The 20,511-nt window shown below is 36.7% G+C and overlaps 1 protein-coding gene across 3 annotated transcripts in view; it reads left to right on the plus strand.

The window, feature by feature from the left end:
* Il33 (interleukin 33) overlaps positions 1-20,362 on the plus strand; it is a 39,414-nt gene extending 19,052 nt beyond the window's left edge. For 2 of the 3 annotated variants that reach the window (XM_042686920.1, XM_042686919.1), the window contains 7 exons: positions 6,324-6,452; positions 11,112-11,237; positions 12,009-12,152; positions 14,567-14,692; positions 15,218-15,268; positions 15,999-16,096; positions 18,246-20,362. In XM_042686920.1, the coding sequence (XP_042542854.1) occupies positions 6,335-6,452; positions 11,112-11,237; positions 12,009-12,152; positions 14,567-14,692; positions 15,218-15,268; positions 15,999-16,096; positions 18,246-18,446 (864 nt within the window). In that variant the 5' untranslated portion in view covers positions 6,324-6,334 and the 3' untranslated portion in view covers positions 18,447-20,362. The remainder of the gene's footprint in view (positions 1-6,323; positions 6,453-11,111; positions 11,238-12,008; positions 12,153-14,566; positions 14,693-15,217; positions 15,269-15,998; positions 16,097-18,245) is intronic. The other variant, XM_042686921.1, reaches the window with a different exon arrangement.
* The last annotated feature ends 149 nt before the right edge of the window (positions 20,363-20,511 follow it).

A 20,511-nucleotide genomic window follows, 5' to 3' on the forward strand; every position in this document is an offset into this window, starting at 1 on the left:
AGAGCCTAGGTACTGTTTCAGAGCCTCTTTGTGCCACAGCACCTTTTCTGGCTTTGTTTCTGAGTAGTTTATTGGAGATGAGTCTCACTGACTTTCCTGCCTAGACTGGCTTTGAACCACAATCCTCAGATCTCAGCCTCCTGAGTAGCTAGGATTATAGGCATGAGCCACCAGTACCCGGCTAACTTTTTTTTTTTTTATAAGCTTAATAATGAAATTCAATGAGTTTGAAACTCAAAGGAGCTTCAAAACTCCTTTTATTATATTTATGTTATAACTATGATCTCTAAGAACCACTGGAGTTATAACGTTAGACATGAAAATAAAGAACTGTCTCAGCAAGGCACAATTTACTGCTGCAGAAAGGTATGCCATCACCTAGAAATCTGGCAAGTAAGCACACAGAGCAGACAAGCTGCTCCCCTATTTAATGCTAACATAGCAGAGATTAAATATCCTCTGCTCGGTCCCTCCCCCACAGTATAACCCCTGCTTTCACTGTATTTGATGTCGGTATAATTTGTGGAGGGGAAGGGGAAAAACAAATCGTTTAAATAGGGATACAGGTGGACCCATTGCAACAATGAGATGTACAAGTCGTTATGTGGAAAACGAACTTTACAACTTTGGTGGGTGGGGGGGCGGGGAGGATTGGGTGAGGGGATGGAGGGGGGTGGATGGGAAGGGACGGGAAGGGGAAACAAAGGAGGAGGCTGCAATGCTTGATAAGAAATGTACTCATTATCTTGCCCATGTAATTGTAACCCCTCTGACAGTATTTTCACAATTAAAAAAACACACACACACACAAAAAAATAAATAAATATCCTCTGCTCGGAGTTGTTGAGCTCACAATCTTCTTGTGATTGGCTAGTTTGAATAGGACAAAATGTATTTACTTTTAAAAGACTTTGCAATAAGATTAAGTGTAGACCAGTAATCTCAAAACATACCCACACCCTCTGCTATTTCTTAAACCCTGTGGCATGAGTGTTTGAGCTGAGTCTTTTTCCATCTTGGAAAAAAAACAAAAACAAAAACAAAAACAGTGAAGACAAAACTTTACATTTCAAAAATCCTTCTCCCTTATCCCCAAGCAGTTCCCTTTTATCTTTCTGTACTTGCTGATATTATCTAAGCATCATAATCAACAAGAGCCAAGCCACTAGGACAAAGCAGGAACTTTTAAGCAACCCACTTTGACAGATAGTTTTTCTTGTAATTCCTTATTTTTATTTTCTGTTCTTTTTCGTCAAAGTGCTTTAACATTAGTGTCCATATGAATTAGTTCCTTTCCTTACTTAGCAAGGGAACCATTTAATTCTGAATTTTTAGTTGATGGTTCAATCTAAGGCTGTATTTTTGAGGACAACCTTTACTCCTAATCAGAATCCATTAAGAGCCATCCAAATTTTCTATGCCATCTTGCTAGTGGGACATAATTGTTCTGCAATTTCCTTTACTGCCTTCGTAGTATAAATGACAAACCTTTGTTGGTTATGGTAAACATAATTGATCCACTTTCTAATCAACAGTGGCCCACCAAAATAGTGCTGATTCAAATTCAGCAGCTATTTGATTCCTAGCCTTAGAATCATCAGGAATTCCTCATTAGACTCTGATGGCAGTCATATAAACCTGGAAGTTAAATGATCCACTCAGGTTGAAGTCTTGTTTCTGTCTATGCTTTGTTGAAAAGTGCTTTGGTTGTTGAATTGCTAGGGTATAAGGGATAGCAAGTTGAACCAAAGTATGGATTAGCAAAATATGAGGCTAATTATTTTTTTAAACACCAAAAATAATTATTATAATTTCTGGGACTGGGATGTAACTCAGCAGCAAAGCACTTGCCTAGCAAATGCCACATCCTGGGTTCAATACCCAGTACCAAAAAAAAAAAAAAAAAAAATTTCTGGCAAAGTCAGAAAAACATCAGACTGAAGAAAACCTATTCTCTTAAAAAAAACATTGCACTATGCAAAACAAAAGAAATGTACATATCACCCAATGTGGAAGAAATAACTGTATTGCAAAGCTCATAGAACTCATAAATGTTATCTACCATGATAGACAATTTGCCCCATGAAAGTTAGAATATGTATGTGACTTTAACTAAGCATCACTATCCCACAGTACTGTGAATTTGGGAAATTATGTAATCACTTAATCACAATAAAGAATTTGAAAAAAAACCACATTGCAGTACTTTCATATATGAAACCAGCTTTCAGCATCATACTGAAATAATATAACATGAAATTTATGACAGAGAATTCTATAGTCATTACTATAATTCTGTAACCTAGGTTAATTATCAAGATACAATATCTATTGTAAATCCTGTGTGAATTAAATTATAATCTGTAAAATGATTTTTCTAGTTCTATTATTTCTTCTGCAATGAGTAGGTCCTTTTCTATTAATACATTCTTGTTTATCTTTTCTATAAATGTATATTAATTACAAAAAATAATTACATTGTGAAATTTTCATTATGTCTGAAACATATGATCATATTCACCCTCCATTCACCGTTTATCCTCCCTTTTCCTTCCACTGATCCTTTCTCTTTCCTAGTGGCCCTGTCATTTATACATATATTGTATTGTTGATAGTACAGATTCAACTTGAGAGGAAACATGCCATCATTGTCCTTGAGTCTGGCTTCTTTCTATTAAAATGATGATCTCCAATGCCATTTATTTTTCTGCACATTACATATACATAAAAATATATTATATATGTAAATATATAATTTAAAAGAAATATCTATAAGATATATGTAGCATAACATGCAATATATTATAACATCATTATATAATTATATATTTAATATTATATAGTATATAATGTTATATAATTATATAATTAATAAATTATTATATAATAGTATATTATATCATATAATAATATATTTTATTAGGGCTTGGAAGGTTGCTTAGTGGTAGAGTGTTTGCCTTACATGCATGATTCCTCAGCACCACATAAACAAAAAAAGCTGGAAGTGGCACTGTGGCTCAAGTGGTAGAGCACTAGCCTTGAGCTGAAGAGCTGAGGAACAGTACCCAGGCCCAGAGTTCAATCCCCATGACCAACAAAAAAATATTTTTTATTCATGTATTATGTATTATTGCATTAATTTATTATATATTATATTAACATATAACATATTATAATATAATATATTACATATAATATAATAACATATTTTACATGCAATATACATTATATATTATATATAATAAAATGTTATCTATAGTATATCATATATTACATATTATATAGTTATATAATTATATTATTGTGGAATTTTATTATATATTATATATTATAAATGTAGTATATTATATGTTATTATAATTAGTATAATATTACATTGTAATATAATTATATAATAGCAACTATAATTATTTTATTATATAATTATATTACATATTATTATATATTATACATGACTATATAATATATATTATTATACTATGTTATGGTAAAGATAATGTGATACATACATATATGTGTATATATATATATACCCACTCATCATTGATGGGTATCTAATCTACAGTGATTCCATAAACTGGCTATTATGAATAGAGCCACAATAGATTGGGGCATGCCACTACCTCTCTTGTAAGCTGACTTTGATTTGTTTGAATATATACCCTGGAGTGGCATAGCTGGATCATAGGATAGTTTTATAATGGCTTTACTAATTATTTTCATTTCTACCAACCTGTGTTTGTACATACTTTTATTCTTCTTCCCTGCCTTCACTCCCTAATATTTGTTTTTTATTTTCTTGATGCCATTCTGACAGGGATGAGATAGAATCTCAGTATAGTTTTGATTTATATTTCCCTGATGGCTAAAGATATTGAACATTTCCTTTTCTTGTATCTGTTGGCCATTTGTACTTGAAAACAATCATTTCATCTGTTCATTTACATTGGATTATTTGATCTTTTGGTGTCCAATTCTTTATAGTTTCATAAATAAAAAAAATGTTCTGGCTGGGCGCCTTTGGCTCATGCCTATAATCTTAGTTATTCAGGATCTGAGGATTGCGGGTCAAAGCCATTCTGGGCAGAAAAGTCCATAAGACTCTTATCTTCAGTTAACCACCTGAAAACCAGAAGTGGCACTGTGACTCAAAGTGGTAGAGCACTAGCCTTGAGCAGAAGAGCTCAGGGACAACATTTAGGTCCTGAGTTCAAGTCCCAGGGCTTCAAATCCCTCAACTGACAATGAAACAACAACAACAATAACAAACATGTTCTAGATATTAAATCTATCAGATAAATTAGTTGGTTAAGATTTGCTGAATGCTGAAGCTTTTTAATTTAATGTAATCCGTGATATTATTTCCTGATCTATTAGGGTCCTAATTCATAAAGTTATTGCTTATGCTAATATCTTGAAGTTGTTATACAGGAATTCTAACAAGATACAGAGAAGTGCCACACTCTGAGAGGTCAAATTCGAGTGTTCATTACAAAGCCCATGACTGTGACTTTGTCTGAACTTGTGTTCCGCAAAAACTCACAGCCTGAAAGGCAGTTAATACAAAGCTTATAAAAGGCAAAAACCACATGATTGGTATGAGGAGCCAAACCTAGCAAAAGTGTGTCTACAAAGCAAAGAAAGCTAGGGGAACAATCTGGGGCAATCAAGGGCAAGAATTCTCTGGAAGAAAAGTTTCCTGGAGTTTACTGACTTTCCTGGAGCTTAAGGACCCTCAACACACTTGCAGTTCTCAGAACTGGGTGAAAAGTTCCCACCATCTGATGGAGGTGAGGACAAGATAGCCTTACTTAGGCCAACTATCCATATATCAAAGTGTTCCCATGTTTTCCTCTAGCGGTTAGTATTGCCATTTTGTTATCATTAAGGTCACCTACAACCTCCTTGCCTGACATTATAGTTCTAGCTATTCTCCTACTCTATCTCCAGGAGAGCCAGTTACAGTTGCTGACTATTCCTACTTTTTTTTCTGTGCTTCTTCTCTATTTCTCCTTTGTGGTTGTTCTTGTTTTTAGCTGTTCTGTTGTCTTTTTTTTCTTAAAAAAAATTTTTTTTCTATGCCAGTACTGGGTTTGAACTTAGGGCCTCATGCCTTTTGGTAGGCTTTTTCATTCAAAACTGACACTCGATCACTTGAGCCACATCTCTACTGTTGGCTTTTTAGTGGTTAATTGGAGACAAAAATCTCTTTGATTTGACTTCCCTGGCTGGCTTCAAACAGAGATCCTCAGATCACAGCCTCCTGATTATCTAGGATTATAAACATGAACTGCCATTCTCTAGCTTCATTATTACTCTTTTTGGTAGCCATGTTGTATCAAAATCAGCTAGTAAGAAATCCTGCAGGGCTGGGAAGGTGGCTCAGTGGTAGAGTGCTTGCCTTGCATGCATGAGGCCCTGGGTTCGATTCCTCAGCACCGCATAAGCAGGAAAAAAAAAAAAAAAGCTGAAAGTGGTACTGTAGCTCAAGTGGTAGAGTGCTAGCCTTGAGCTGAAGAGCTGAGGGACAGTGCCCAGGCCCAGAGTTCAGACCCCACGATCGGACCAAAAAGAAAAAAGAAATCCTGCATGGTAGCACATATATGCTTTTGATGCAATTTTGTTAATTAAAAAAAAAAAAACAAACTACTTTCTGGCACATCAGAATATTCCATGTTCACCATTATTTCCCACCCACCCAGATACGAAGCCATCATTCTTTTTAGTGGGAAAGTATTTAGAAACTAGGATATGGGCACATACTGATTGCTGGGCATTTATTGTGTACTCAAATTTAACATCACAGAGATTTTCTTTGGCTTCCTTAATTGTATTTTTATATCTCTTTTTGCACATAGTAAGGCTTATCTAACATCAATATAACTATTTCCTCAGGACTACGACATTTTAAAAAAAATCCTAGAATTCCAATATTGGTATTACCACTAACAATAAATCTACTAAGAAAAGTTTAAGATTTTTTTGCATGGGGGTAGAAGGGAAAAACTGAGAGAGTGAGTAAAGTGGTAACATTGTCCAAACAGAAATGAACTCTTTACTTGACCTATGTAACTGTAACCACTCTGTCCACCACCTTTATAATAACAATTTTAAAAAATTTTAAAGAATTTTTGCAGTCCTTTCCCATATGTCTATATTCTACCATTAATGTATACTCAGAATACTATGTTCAATTTTTCCTGAAATAATTTTATGTTTACTGTGTGGTTAAATTATCAATTTCATATGGAATTAGCCATTATTGTTTCTCTTTGTTTTCAAAGTTGAGATAGTTGAATTAATATTATATTTCAATTCAACAGAGACCTGAGAAATGAAGCCTAAAATGAAGTACACAACTTCCAAAATTTCTCCAGCCAAACTGAAGAGCTCAGCTGAAAAATCCCTGGTAAAATCTTGCAAACTAAGAAGTAAGGAATTAATATTTTTAGGCATTTTCTACACTATTTTTAAATTTGTCATCAAATGCTCATTAACACAATGTTTATATATGCTGCCTCACAAAAGCCACTAAGCTACAAAAGCTGGCATTAAAAAAGAGTGGTTGATAATATAATATAGCATCCTTTGGTTTTGAACAGACCATATATACATACATACATTCATATGAAACTTTTGTTTGTTTGATTCATCACAGGACAATAATGGCTCAGATAACTTAAACCTATGGACAGTATAAATAACAATAGCTTTTATTGCAACCAGTTTGCTCTACCCACACTTTGTCATCAAATCACTAAATTATTTTCCCTAATGAACAAAGTTCTAAAGTAAACCACTTTCATTCAATAAATACTTGTTAACATCCCTTGATGTATCAACCATATGACCTTATCTTGTGATTATATTTTCACAAGTTTGTACTGCTATTATAAAGGTGATATACAGTTTGGGTACCGGTGGCTCATGCCTATAATCCTAGCAACTCAGGAGGCTGAGATCTGAGGATCAAGGTTCAAAACCAGACAGGGCAGAAAACTCCATGAGACTCTTATCTCCAATTATCCACCAGAAAACTGGAAGTGGAGCTGTGGCTCAAGTGGTAGAGCGCTGGCCTTGAGCTGAAGAGCTGAGGGACAGTACCCAGGCCCAGAGTTCAAGTTCCATGACTGACAAAAAAAAAAAAAAAAAAAAAAAAGGTGATCTACAGATCAGTATAATTACATAAGTCAGGTAAAGAGTACAATTCTTTTTTTTTTTTTTTTTTGGGGGGGGGGGGTCCGGTCGTGGGGCCTGAACTCTGGGCCTGGGCACTGTCCCTCAGCTCTTCAGCTCAAGGCTAGCGCTCTACCACTTGAGCCACAGCGCCACTTCTGGCTTTTTTCTTTTTGCTTATGTGGTGCTGAGGAATTGAACCCAGGGCCTCAGGCATGCAAGGCAAGCGCTCTACCACTGAGCCACCTTCCCAGCCCCAAGAGTACAATACTTTTTGGGCAATGTCACCCATTCCCTTGTTCTCTCTCAGTTCTTCCCTCCTGTAAGTTGTATGGTTCATTTTCAACATAATGTATAGTGAGTACCACTAATGCATTTGTTCGCCCTTTGATAACTTGTGATTATTGATGAAAGAGAGAAGAATGATATTTGAACAATCTAGACCCTAAATAAATCAGAATTACTGAACTGATTCTAAAATCTGGAATAAGATAAAAGGGAAATAAAGTCAAGTAACAACCATAGCTCTGACATGAAAGGACTTATGTCTATGATCTTTAAAAATATCTACCTACGAAGCCAGGAGCCAATGGCTCAAGCCTGTAATCCTAGCAACTCAGAAGGCTGAGATCTGAGGGTTGCAGTTCAAAGCCAGCCTGGGCAGGAAAGGCTGCGAGACTCTTATTTCCAATAAATCACCAGAAAACCAGAGGTGGCACAGTGGCTCAAGTGATAGAGTGCTCACCTTGAGCTGAAGAGCTGAGGGTTAACACTCAGGCCCAGAATTCAAGCCCCACGAAAAAAAAAAATCACCTATGAAAGGATCCTGCAAATACACAGTTTTTCATATGAGAGCAGAAACACAAAAGAGTTAACAGAGTTCTGTTGGACTGGAGAGAAAATAGAAGGTAAGCCTGGTACATCCTTGTCCTTCATTCTCCTCCAGGTGAAAAGAGAAGGCAGTAATTAAAAATGTCATTCTGTCTCCTCTTGTTCTTCCCGAGGTTCTTGCTTACTGATGCTGTTTTGGTAAGCAGAGAAAAAAAAAATTCAACTAATTTCTGAATTTCAAGGAAATCACATTTAATAGTCCCTTTACTTGTAGCTGACTTAAAATGCTCTGAGCAGAAACAGTGATTAGGTGGAAGTCACTTAAGTGTTTCCATATTCCTTCTTATTAAAAAAGGGGCTTCCTTCCTTCCTCCCTCCCTCCCTTCTTCCTTCCTTCCTTCTTTCCTTCTTTCCTTCCTTCCGTCCTTCCTTCCTTCCTTTCCTTGCTCCCTCCCTTCCTCCTTCCTCCCTCCCTCCCTCCTTCCTTCCTTCCTTCCTTCCTTCCTTCCTTCCTTCCTTCCTTCCCTCTTTCTCTCTTTTGTTCCCTTTTTCTATGCTAGTACTGGGACTTGAACTTGAGGCATCATGTTCTCGCTTAGCTTCTTTGCTCATGGTTGGCACTCAACCACTTGAACTTCATTTCCAGCTTTTTGCTAGTTAACTAGAAATTGAGTCTCACAGATTTGTCTGCCCAGCCTGGCTTTAAATGGAGATCCTCCAGAGTAGATAGAATTGATAAGGAAAGCCTTATCAATTATATCAGAAGTAGCTCAGTCCTACCATTATCAGAACTAGCTCAACTTGATATTGCCAGAACCAGCTTGCACATAATTTTTGAGAAACTGTAACCGTTGAGGTAAACAAAAACTCAAACACCTCCAACACTGTGCTTTTCCTGATACAAGGATTGTATTCCTCTCAGAGTTTGGAGTAGAAAGCCTTCTGGGCCAGCTGGCAAAAATGGAACTGAGTTCTCCTATTTCTCTGAGTGTTGCTTGGTTTCTTGTCTGTTTTCCTGTAGCAGAATTACAGACGTGAGGCACAGGTTCCCAACAAGCATGAGTTTTTTTATATCCAGAAAATAAGGGCTTTACAGGTACTAGAATGTGGGAATAGGCACTAATGCCAAACTTTAACTCCTTATCGGTGCAGTGATCCTAACTGCTTATCCGTACCACTCAGAGGAGAGAGAAAGATAATCCCCAAGTCATTTATATGGCTCTGGAATACAGCACATTTTTGGGGGAAGATGGGCGGGGGTCCAGTCGTGGGGCCTGAACTCTGGGCCTGGCGCTGCCCCTCAGCTCTTCAGCTCAAGGCTAGTGCTCTACCACTTGAGCCACAGGGCCACTTCCGGCTTTTTTTTTCTGCTTATGTGGTGCTGAGGAATGGAACCCAGGGCCTCATGCATGCAAGGCAAGGGCTCTACCACTGAGCCACCTCCCCAGCCCCATAGCACATTATTTTTATTGCCACCTATGAAGATCTTCCAATCGTACTGATAAAATAGTCTTTTACGTTTTTATGGAGTGGGGGATCAGGGCCTTACTAGGTAAGTACTCTATCACCAGAGCCATACACACAGTTCTTTGCTTTTAGTTTGTTTTTCAGATATAGTTTTAATTATTTTACCCAAGCTGGTCTCAGGCCATAATCATCCTATTCTGGCCTCTCAAATAGCTAGAATCACAGGTGGTGTTACACTGTACCCAGCTTGTTTTTGTGATAGGGTCTCACTTTTTTGTCCAGGCTAGCCTTGCGTCAAAATTCTCCTATCTCCACCTCTCAAGTAGTTGAGATCACAGGTATCTACCAATATGCTCAGATTTTAGCTTAATATTAAAATTGCAATTATTTAAACACTCCTAGTGAAAAAGTTATCAAGTAGCTAGGCAGTTTGTGGCAAGTATGACCCAATACTCAAAGCGCAAGAAATCTCACACTCATTCCTTTTTTAAACAAACTGTTCTGAAGTTCCAGACAAGACAAAAATAGCTCATTTAATTCCTTCTTCTACCTTATTCTACTAGGATGTGACATTTCACAGCTCACAAATCCCCAAAACAATATCCATCCACTACAGGTATCTGTACCCCCAGGTCTGTCACCTTGTGTACCAACAATGTACAGACCTTAATGCAAACCCTCTCCAGAGTTTCCCCTTCTCATTTCCCAATTATCTAAATGGGAGACCTGGCATGGTGCTGCATTCGTCTCAATTCAAGTTCCATAAGAGGAAAAGATAAAGGGACTGTAGTCCAAGGCTAGACCCTGGCAAAAATGTAAGCTTTGGGTATGATTCAGTGCTAGATTACCTGCTTAGCAAACAAGGACCAAGGATGGGCCCTCAATTCAAATCCCATTAGCACTAAAAGTTTGTTTGTTTGTTTTTAAGAGATAATAAAAACAACAAGAATCTAAATGTGTAGCTCACCTGAGGAGAACTAAAGATCTGGAAACATTGTACCTATACCTTTGCCTGGGGATCACGTCCAGAACTAATTAGAAATCAATCCTTTTTGACTAAGTCTGGCCATGTAAGATCTCTTGTGGAGATCAAAGGAGCATCAACTTTATCCTGGGAACAGGAGGGAACCACTGAACAGCAGGGAACCACTGGAAATGTTTAAGAGAGAAAAACAAACTGAACTTAATTTAAATAGACCACATTGGTGTGAGTATAAAGACCGAAAAGAGTACAAACAGAAACTGAGATTCAATTTTTTTCTACAGACCAAATGATTTTCCTATCTCATTTGGCAGCAGAATATGTCCTGAACTCATTTATTTGTTAAATTCCAAACTGAACTAATACCAAGTCTTTCTCTCATTTGTGTAAACTTTTCCTGTGTTTCGCTAAAACATTAATCAATTTTTGATGGCATGATCTCCAGTCCCTGTTGAAGGTGCAACATATATACAGTATATGCTCTACATTACAGTTCTAAAATCTAAAAATCTCTGCTTTTGAAACAAAACTAGTCCCAAGAGTTTCTGATAAAATATCTATTTGCCATTTCTTGGTCTTTTGTACTTAGGGTTTATAAAAAAGATAAAGATAGAATGGATGAAACAGTGTTGTATTTTTTCCCCCAATTGTTTAGAATCCCAAAACCAAGCTGAAGAAATTTGCCATGTGTACTATATGAGACTGCGCTCTGGCCTGACCATAAAAAAGAAGGCTTGTAACTTTAGGAAAAGAACTACCAAAAGGTGTTCACAAAAAACAGGTATGAGAAAGTATATGGGTTTTTGTTGTTGTTGTTGTTTTGTTGGTTTTTTTTTGTGTTTTTTTTGCAATGATTGGCATCTGTTTGCCTTCACATACCACATCTAAAGTATTTTTTCCTTACATTTTCTTTGTGGAAAGTAATAAAGATGATAAATTATTTATTGACCATCTTCAAAAGTACACATAAAGAGGTTTTATTTGTTTTTTGGGGGGGTCTGGTCATGGGGCCTGAACTCTGGGCCTGAACGCTGTCCCTCAGCTCTTCAGCTCAAGGCTAGTGCTCTACCACTTGAGCCACAGCACCACTTCCGGCTTTTTTCTTTTTGCTTATGTGGTGCTAAGGAATCGAACCCAGGGCCTCATGCCTGCAAAGCAAGCGCTCTACCACTGAGCCACCTTCCCAGCCTGCATATAAAGAGTTTTTAAGAGCTCAAGAGAGCTACTTGATTGAAAATGGAAGACACAAACTTTCATGTAGGTATGTTTATAATATTTCCAAATGATTTTTTTTAACTTAAAGGAAGTAAAATACGTGGTTTCTAGTGGTTGATTTTGAGTGTTGACACCCTGGAGAGTAGTTTTCTCCTTCCTTGAGTGCTCTACTCAGGTAAAAATATGCCAGGATGTGTTGATTCCATCAGACCTGGGAAGGTCAAGGCCCTAGAATCTTGTACCACATCAGCATGGAGCCTTGACGGGCTCTAAAAAGTCATTGTATCTTTGAAGAGTGAGGATTATGGTCCACCCTACCTCTATTCTTATCCTACAGGTAGACAGCACAAAGAAACAGCTGCTTATCAACAGCCAGATGAGCAGTATCCCATCTTTGCAGCACCTAGGAACAAAGGACATAGTTTAATAAGTGCCCGGTGTGCAACTAGTGACAATGTTCATGGGGGAGATGAAGAAGGAGGTAAGACACAAGACTCTAGCAAGTTCTTTTACAAGTAGTAGCTCAAGTCTACGTCTTTATGAGTACATGGAAAAAAACTTCTATCCATTTGCTGCTTGTGTGCATATTTAGTGGTGTCTATGTGTGACAGAATTGATCTAACAATACATGTACATCCTACAGTTAGCATTCCAGTATTTTGCAAAGCTTGCCCATGGGCTGAAATCCCATATACATTATCACTGATTAAAATATCTTATCTTAGCTGGGCACCAGTGGCTCACATCTATAATTCTAGCTACTCAGGAGACTGAGATCTGAGGATCATGTGTTCAAAGCCAGCCTAAACAGAAAAGTCCCTGTAAGATGCTGATCTCCAATTAACCACTCAAAAACCAGAAACGGAGCTGTAGCTCAAAGTGGTAGAGCACTAGCCTTGAGCAAAAGAGCTCAGGGACAGTGCCCAGGCCCTGCGTTCAACCTCTATGACTGACAAAAAATGTATGTGTGTGTATGTATGTATGTGTATATATATATATATATATATATATTCCTCAAAATATACAAGGAACTCAAAAAATTACCCCACACAAAACTAACAAACCAATCAACAAATGGGCAATGGACCTAAAGAAGACATCTCAGAAGAAGTAAGAATGGCAAATAAACACATGAGGAAATGCCCAAATTCACTAGCAATAAAGGAAATGCAAATCAAAGCAACTTTGAGATGCCATCTCACCCCAGTTAGATGGCCACCATCAGTTGTTGGAGAATATAGAGAAAAAGGAACCCTATTGCACTCTCTAAGGTAGTTTGGAGATTCTTCAAATAACTAAACATAGAACTTCTTTATGACCATACCACTCTTGGGCATCTATCTATCCAGAATGTTACAAGTTAGGATACTGTAAAGATATTTGCATAGTCAAGTTCATTGCTGTACTATTCACAATAGCAAAGTTATGAAAACAGCCCAGATGCCCTACAATAGATGAGTGGATCCAAAAAATGTTGTACCTACACACAGTGGAATTTTACATGGCCATTAAAAAAATAGTACATCATTTTCAGGGAAATGGATGGACCTAGAAGAAATCATGTTAAGTGAGGTGATCCAAGCTCAGAGAGACAAATGGTGCGTTTCCTCTCATTTGTGAAGCTAGATCTAAAATATGGACATGATACCTTATACAGAACTCTAAACATTCACACATAGACCAAAGGAGGATGGCAGTAGAGGAGGAATTCAAAGGTGTAACTCTCCTGAACACTTAAAATACTGCTTATCTAAACAAATTCTGGGAATTGGAAACATAGGTTATTTATGTTGTTGTTGTTGGTGGTGGTGGTAATGGTGGTGATAGTGGTGTTTGTATGTACTTTTTTCTTTGCATACACAATAAATATCTGTTTTTACCTGTGCACTAATAATGTGCCAAGTCCTGAGTTTAAGCCCCAGGACCAGAAAAAAATAATTATAATAAAATAATATATAATAAAATATATAATATGCATATATTATTTTTCTTGCATAATTCTATAATATTTGAAAATATAGTAAACTTTTTCTTTCAGTCCCCATATTAGTAACTCCTAAATCTGCTCTATTTTACCATGGCAGGCTTTAAAAAAATATTAGCATTTTGTATATATACTCTGACATGAAAACATTTAAGAACACTATTCTAAGTGTCTCTGTTATTTAGTCAGAGGGCGATTGGGTTTACAACTGCATTCTCCTGGACTGTTAGAAATCCAGGTGAGCATAGCATATAGTAGCACATTCATTTGCCATGTCTATCAAAATACAGTACTTTCTTTCCTACAGTTCCCTAAACCATAGTAAGCCAATAAATGGAAATATAATCAGGCAATTCCTGTCATTCAACTACCTCCTTTCTCCCCATCAAACCCTCCCACAAGCACACTGACATAGCCTCCTAGGACAGTCATTCATTCAGAAGACCTTTAATTCAGTTCAGGTGTCACATCGCAGGCTGGGAGCTATGTAAAGCTGTGTCAAAGGTCTATCCCACAGTGACAAAGTATAGCTCAAACTGGAAAGGGAAAATCCTTCAATGAAACACTTCAAAAAACAGTTCACCAGCCGGGTGCTGGTGGCTCACGCCTGTAATCCTAGCTACTCAGGAGGCTGAGATCTGAGGATCGCGGTTCAAAGCCAGCCCAGGCAGGAGAGACTGTGAGACTCCTATCTCCAATAAACCACCAGAAAACCGGAAGTGGCGCTGTAGCTCAAGTGGTAGAGCACTCGCCTTGAGCTGGAGAGCTGAGGGACAGTGCCCAGGCCCAGAGTTCAAGCCCCATGACTGACAAAAAACAAAAAAAACAACAACAAAAAAAAACAGTTCACCAAAGAATTGTCCATGGAAGCAAGTTTTTGGTGACAGTTTTTTGTTTTTTCTTAACAACAGGAACTTCACCTATTGTAGAATCCTGTGCTTCACTGAGCACATACTATGATAAATGTGTTAGGTTTGTTTTGGAGGATGGAAGTTATGTGATCAATGTTGAAGACTTGGGAAAAGATGAAGAGAAAGGTAGAGTATTTCCTTGTGCCTATTATTATGTAATAATGTTCAGTAAAATTCTTTAAAAATATAAATCTACCAAGCCATCAATAATAGATTAACTCAAACATAGTAAGTAGATTTCATGCTCTGTAGTAATTCCAGTGCATCTGCAGTGGAAGCCTGAACATCTTTTATGTTGAGAAGCCTCAGAAGTTTGGAAAGGTTCATCTATTGTGAAATAAAGAAAGAGAAATCACATTTCTCACTTGCTAAAATTATCCACTAGATCTTTCCAGTGTTATGAGAGTACCAAACTGTAATCTTTTTAAAAAAGAATATCCCATTGTAATAAATATTTTAAATATTTAATAACTATGATAGAGATTTCATCAGCCCATTTTCATACTTTGAGATCTTTCTTAGAGGCATAAGTTTTACTTTATTACTATATAATAAAAAGGAAGGATCTTCTCTAATATCATTTATATACAGAACATAAATCCTTTGATAAAATTGTATCTCATCAAAGTGCTTTTATGCATTCTCTTTCAGACAAGGTGTTATTGCGTTTCTATGAGTCTTCATACTCTTCAGGTGAATCAGGTAATTTGGAGGTCTGGTTAGCTTTTGAGCTTCAATTCTTAATTTGGGGGTAAGGATAAATCTAGAGCATTCTATGGAAAAGATAAGGCAGTTTCAAAAGGTTCTTTCCAATCTAAGCTCGTGGCAAAAATCTTTGCTATCTGTTGAGGATTTATTCTATCTCATCTACTTCTTTTTATAGATCAATAGTTCGGATGAAAATTAGGCTACATTTAATAAAGAGCTGTCCTAACCATATAATTTTAATTCTGCTCAAAGTTTGTCCATAGTCATAGCTATGGATATTAGGAGAAACTTATGACCTGAGAAGTACCCATTAAAATCAAAATTCCTATTAGAAAACATTTTTTAAACCTAACATCCCCCTTCAAGGTATTTTTTTTAGGAGAGGACAAGCAGAATGAGCTTTGAATCCAAAGCCTTACCTGAGGCAAATCCTCTAATCTTCCTTCAAGGGATTTTAGAAGTTCCATTTACTTATTTAATACATATGTACTTATTTAATAATGACTCTTTAGTTTCATTTGGGCACAAATATTTCTAAGTAAATAAAGTTATTTTTCTTATTACCTTAAGATTGTTTTGCGAGGTGTTAAATTTATTTAAACTAAGATAGTTTATGCCTTTATAATTGTTATTACTTTTAATTGATAGATAAAATCGCATGTATTACTCATGTGCAATGTGAATTCATCTGCATTACCTCACATAATTATCATTTTAATGTAAGGTGATGGTGTTGATGGAAAGATGTCAATGGTAAACCTGAGTCCTACAAAAGACACAGATTTCTGGCTACATGCCAACACCAAGAAACGCTCTGTGGAGGTAATAGAAATATGATTATATAACTATCATGATTGACTCTATCTGTATATATTTGTGTGTTTGGAGTATTTTGAAGGAAGAGTTTTGTTTGTGCTATTGTAAATAAAACCCAGTTAGCTCTTAGAGTAGGGAAGAGGGAGAAGTATAATGTATGGCTTTTCTACTAAAAGTGTGGTCTCCACCTGCTGCATGGCATCACCTGGGAGCTTGTTAGAAATGTAGGATTTCAAGCTTCTCCTCCCACTCAACTGAATTAGACTGAGTAAGAATTAGCATTTAGGGGCTGAGAAGGTAGCTCAGTGGTAGAGTTCTTGCCTTGCATGCATGTGGCCCTGGGTTCAATTCCTCAGCACCACATAAGCAGAAAAAAACAGAAGTGGTGCTATGGCTCAAGTGGTAGAGCGCTAGCCTTGAGCTGAGGAGCCGAGGGACAGCGCCCCGGCCCAAAGTTCAGTCCCCACAACAGACAAAAAAAAAAAAAAAATAGCATTTAAACAATCTTCCAGGAGATTTACGACTTCATTAAAGTTTGAGAAGCCCTGCAAAACATAATGGTCTCTCAAGTTAGTTCTATTTGGCTCTAGAAACTATGTTCTTCCAGTAAGTAATTCTTTGTAAAACAATTTTATGGCCTGTCTCCTAAAGGAAGAGCAGTAAACATGTCCATGTATCAATATTTATGGATAGCACACAAATCTACATATAATCATAGGATTCAATGCATATTTTTATTTAGTCAATGGCACCATTATATTAGTCTGTAAATATCTTGACCAACAAACAACTCAGAACTAGAAGCAAGGAAGAAAACACGAGAGCCTAATGTAAAAGATAAATTATATAAAAACACAAAATTATGAAGTAGTGTAGCCATTGAGACACTAGCAGTGGATGGTTGCCAGCATTTTCCCTAACAAAATATTTCTAGGTTTATCTACCATAATGTCTAGTATACATAACTACTCCAAAGTAAGAGTAACTGCCAGGTGCCAGTGTCTCACACCTGTAATCCTAGCTACCCAGGAGGCTGAGATCTGAGGATCAAGGTTCAAAGCCAGCCCAGGCAACAAAAGTCCGTGAGACTCTTATCACCAATTAACCATCAGAAAACCAAAAGTGGTGCTGTGGCTCAAGTGGTAGAGTGTTCTCCTTGAACTGAAGAGCTCAGGGACAGTGCCCAGTCCCAGAGTTCAAGCCCCACAACTGACAAAAAAAAAAAAAAGTAAGAGTAACTCATACTGAGTTCTACTATATACTAAGTACTTGCTAAATAATTTGCAAGTATTATCTCATTTAATTCCCATTGTAAGTCTATGGTGGAGTTTTATATTGGTCAACTATTGCTGTGTAATAAGCCATCCCAAAACATAATGGCTTAAATTTAGTAATCATTTATATTACTCATTTTTCTGTATGTAAGTTGGGAATCAACTAATCAGCTAGAACACTGGCTAATTACTCAAAACTGAGACCTGGGGGATAAAGGCACATGGCCAAGGACAGTACACAGCAAAAGAAGGGATATAATCCAGAACTGCTGCATCCAGGCATTCTGGACCATACTGCCTAAGTATACTATCAGTGAATCACATTAACTGTTGATGCCAACCTTTGACCCTCCCTTGACCCTCTACTCACTTCTTCCTCCCTCTGCTCCCCTACCCAGCAGACTTGCTTGCTGGCTCTCTCTCTCTCTCTCTCTCTCTCTCTCTCTCTCTCTCATTCCTTCCTTCCTTCCTTCCTTCTTTCTTTCTTTCTTTCTTTCTTTCTTTCTTTCTTTCTTTCTTTCTTTCTTTCTTCCTTCCTTCCTTCCTTCCTTCCTTTCTTTCTTTCTTTCTTTTTTTTCTTTCTTTCTTTGCCAGCCCCCGGGCTTGAACTCAGGGCTTGGGCTTTTGATCAAGGCTAGCACCCTACTACTGGAGCCAAAGTGCCATTTCCAGCTTTTTCTGTTTATGTGGTACTGAGGAATCGAACACAGGGCTTCATGCATGATAGGCAAGCACTTCACCACTAAGCCACATTCCCAGCCCCCTAGCAGGCTTTGTAGAAATACAAAGTTATAAATAATTATTCCTGTTTAGGTTCTAACATAGGAAGAAAACATTGACTCTGGATTTCCCACTCATTACTTTTTCTTTTGTTTCCTCAGCTTCAAAAAGGTAAAAGTCCATTGCCAGACCAGGCCTTCTTTGTTCTTCATAAGGACTCCTCTGAATTTGTTTCATTTGAATGTAAGAGTAATCGTGGGACATACATAGGAGTAAAAAATAATCGTCTTGCTCTGATAGAAGAAGAGAGTATGACCAGTGAGAATATCAGGTTTAGGCTCTCTCCTCTAACCCTAATGTGATAGAAAGCTGTGGATTCTGGGTTGTGTAACCCCAAATGCTACCACTGATAAAGAGATAAAAGATAAAGAGATAAGCACTGTCTAAGGGGAAATATTTAGAATGCTGTGCAACATTTTCCATATTATGTGTAAGAATTGTGGGCATTTATTCTGATACTTTTAAAAATTTCCCTCTGTATCACTACATATCCAGTAAAAATGTAGGTCTATTAGATAGTTATTAGTAAATAAAAATTTTAAACAGATATACCCTTTACTATAGTTGCTCTACTTTTCATCCAGAAGGAACTTCTCTTTTAGAGTGGAGATCTCTGTAGGGAAGTGAGTGCCACAGTTCAAGTTGTTCTGTGGACAGAGATCCATTTTTAGAAAGCTACATAATTTTCATTACTTTAGCAACTAGTAAAAATACCAAATGCTGTTGTATAGATTATTTCTTGCCTAATACATACCAAGTGTGTTACAGTAGATTCCCTAGAAACACTGAGATAAACCTTGTTTCTGTCAAGAGTTATGACAGAATAAATGCCTACATACCTATGTAGAAAATAGCAATGTGCGAAGAGCCAAGGATAACAGAAAAAAAAATTTTAAATCCAATGTTTGCAAAGTGAATCATTTTACTTCTAATGGTTTCATTTTTAAAGTTCTGATTTTTATATAGTGAGTTCACTTTTAGCAACTCATTCTTACATTAGAAAATGAAAAAAATTAGTTTGTTTCCATATAATTGAAATTGTTAGAAATAGTTAATAAGATAATATTTTTCTTTTTTAAAGTACTGGGCTATAAGAACATGTTAGGGCAGTTGAGTAGTATCAGACCCAAATACTGAGGTGGAGTGAGAAGTCCCTTAGTCTATTAGTTGCCAAAAGGGATATAATTAACATAAAATTTTCACTGTTGGTGCTCCCTCATGCTTATGGCACACCATGTCCTTGTTATCTAGGCTTCCAAAGAAGCCTTTTATAAAATTAAATTTTTATTACCTGTAAGTAGTTGGATCTATGACTTTTTGATACATGGATCTCCTCAGCAAAATTTCTTCTCACCCTTGCCTATCATGTGTGTATAAATCCTTTTGTGTATTACTCAATGACCTGCCTACTCTGGAATCTTCATTTTACTTCTGTCCCTTCCTCAATAGTTTTGTCTTGTTTTGTTTTATTTTTAACCCACTATGTGGCTCAGGCTAACCTCAAACCCACGATTACTTATCTGAACCTCCCCTATTGGCGTTCAGGGTGCATGGTGACAAACACCCCCATGGTCTTCTTCAGTTCTTTTGACCAACATATCCTTACTACTACATCCCTGGGCTTTATTTATATTTTGTCTGATTTCTGTATTCCAACACCTTTATTCTGGTTTGTTTACCTTATACTGTAATACATATAATATTCTCCTGATTTCAAAAATTTTCATTGAATATCTTCACATTTCACTGTTACCAAGGCAGCCAGAGTCACACTCAACCATAGAGTAATATTTTTAACTACTAGGGGAATGGCTTTTGTTTATTTAGAAGTCATAGTAACTTCTACTAAAAATTTTCATAGTTTTAACACAATATATGACAAAACACAGTAATAGAAAACTGATCAAATCTGTCTTTCAAACTCCGGGCTTTTTAATTCCTAATTTGTTGAGACTTACTGGATATAATTGCTAGTGGAATGTAAAAAGAAAGAGGCTGAGAAGTACTGTGCAAGATTACATAATTAAATTCAAATATAGCATTATTTTGTGAATGTACTGGTAAACTATTCTGGAGGCAAAAAATAAAAGCAGTATCTGTTATCGTTCCCTCTGAAAAAAACACTCCATGCTAACTATGTAGATCTATAGATTAAAGTAATTATTAGGTAACCACATATTACATTGTGTGTGATCTTGAATAAACTTTTTTAAAAGCATGTATGGCCATCACTTTATGATGAAAGGATTCAATATTCTAAAACAATTAAATGAAAGTAAGCATACCCCAATCCACACATGTTAGTGTGTGGAGTAGGTCATTTGTCTGATAATTTAGAGGATTTAAAACTCAGATTTTCCAGGGAAG

Source organism: Dipodomys spectabilis, unplaced genomic scaffold (genome assembly GCF_019054845.1).
Source record: "Dipodomys spectabilis isolate Male_0828 unplaced genomic scaffold, ASM1905484v1 ptg000098l, whole genome shotgun sequence".
In the NCBI taxonomy this organism is placed as follows: Eukaryota; Metazoa; Chordata; class Mammalia; order Rodentia; family Heteromyidae; genus Dipodomys; species Dipodomys spectabilis.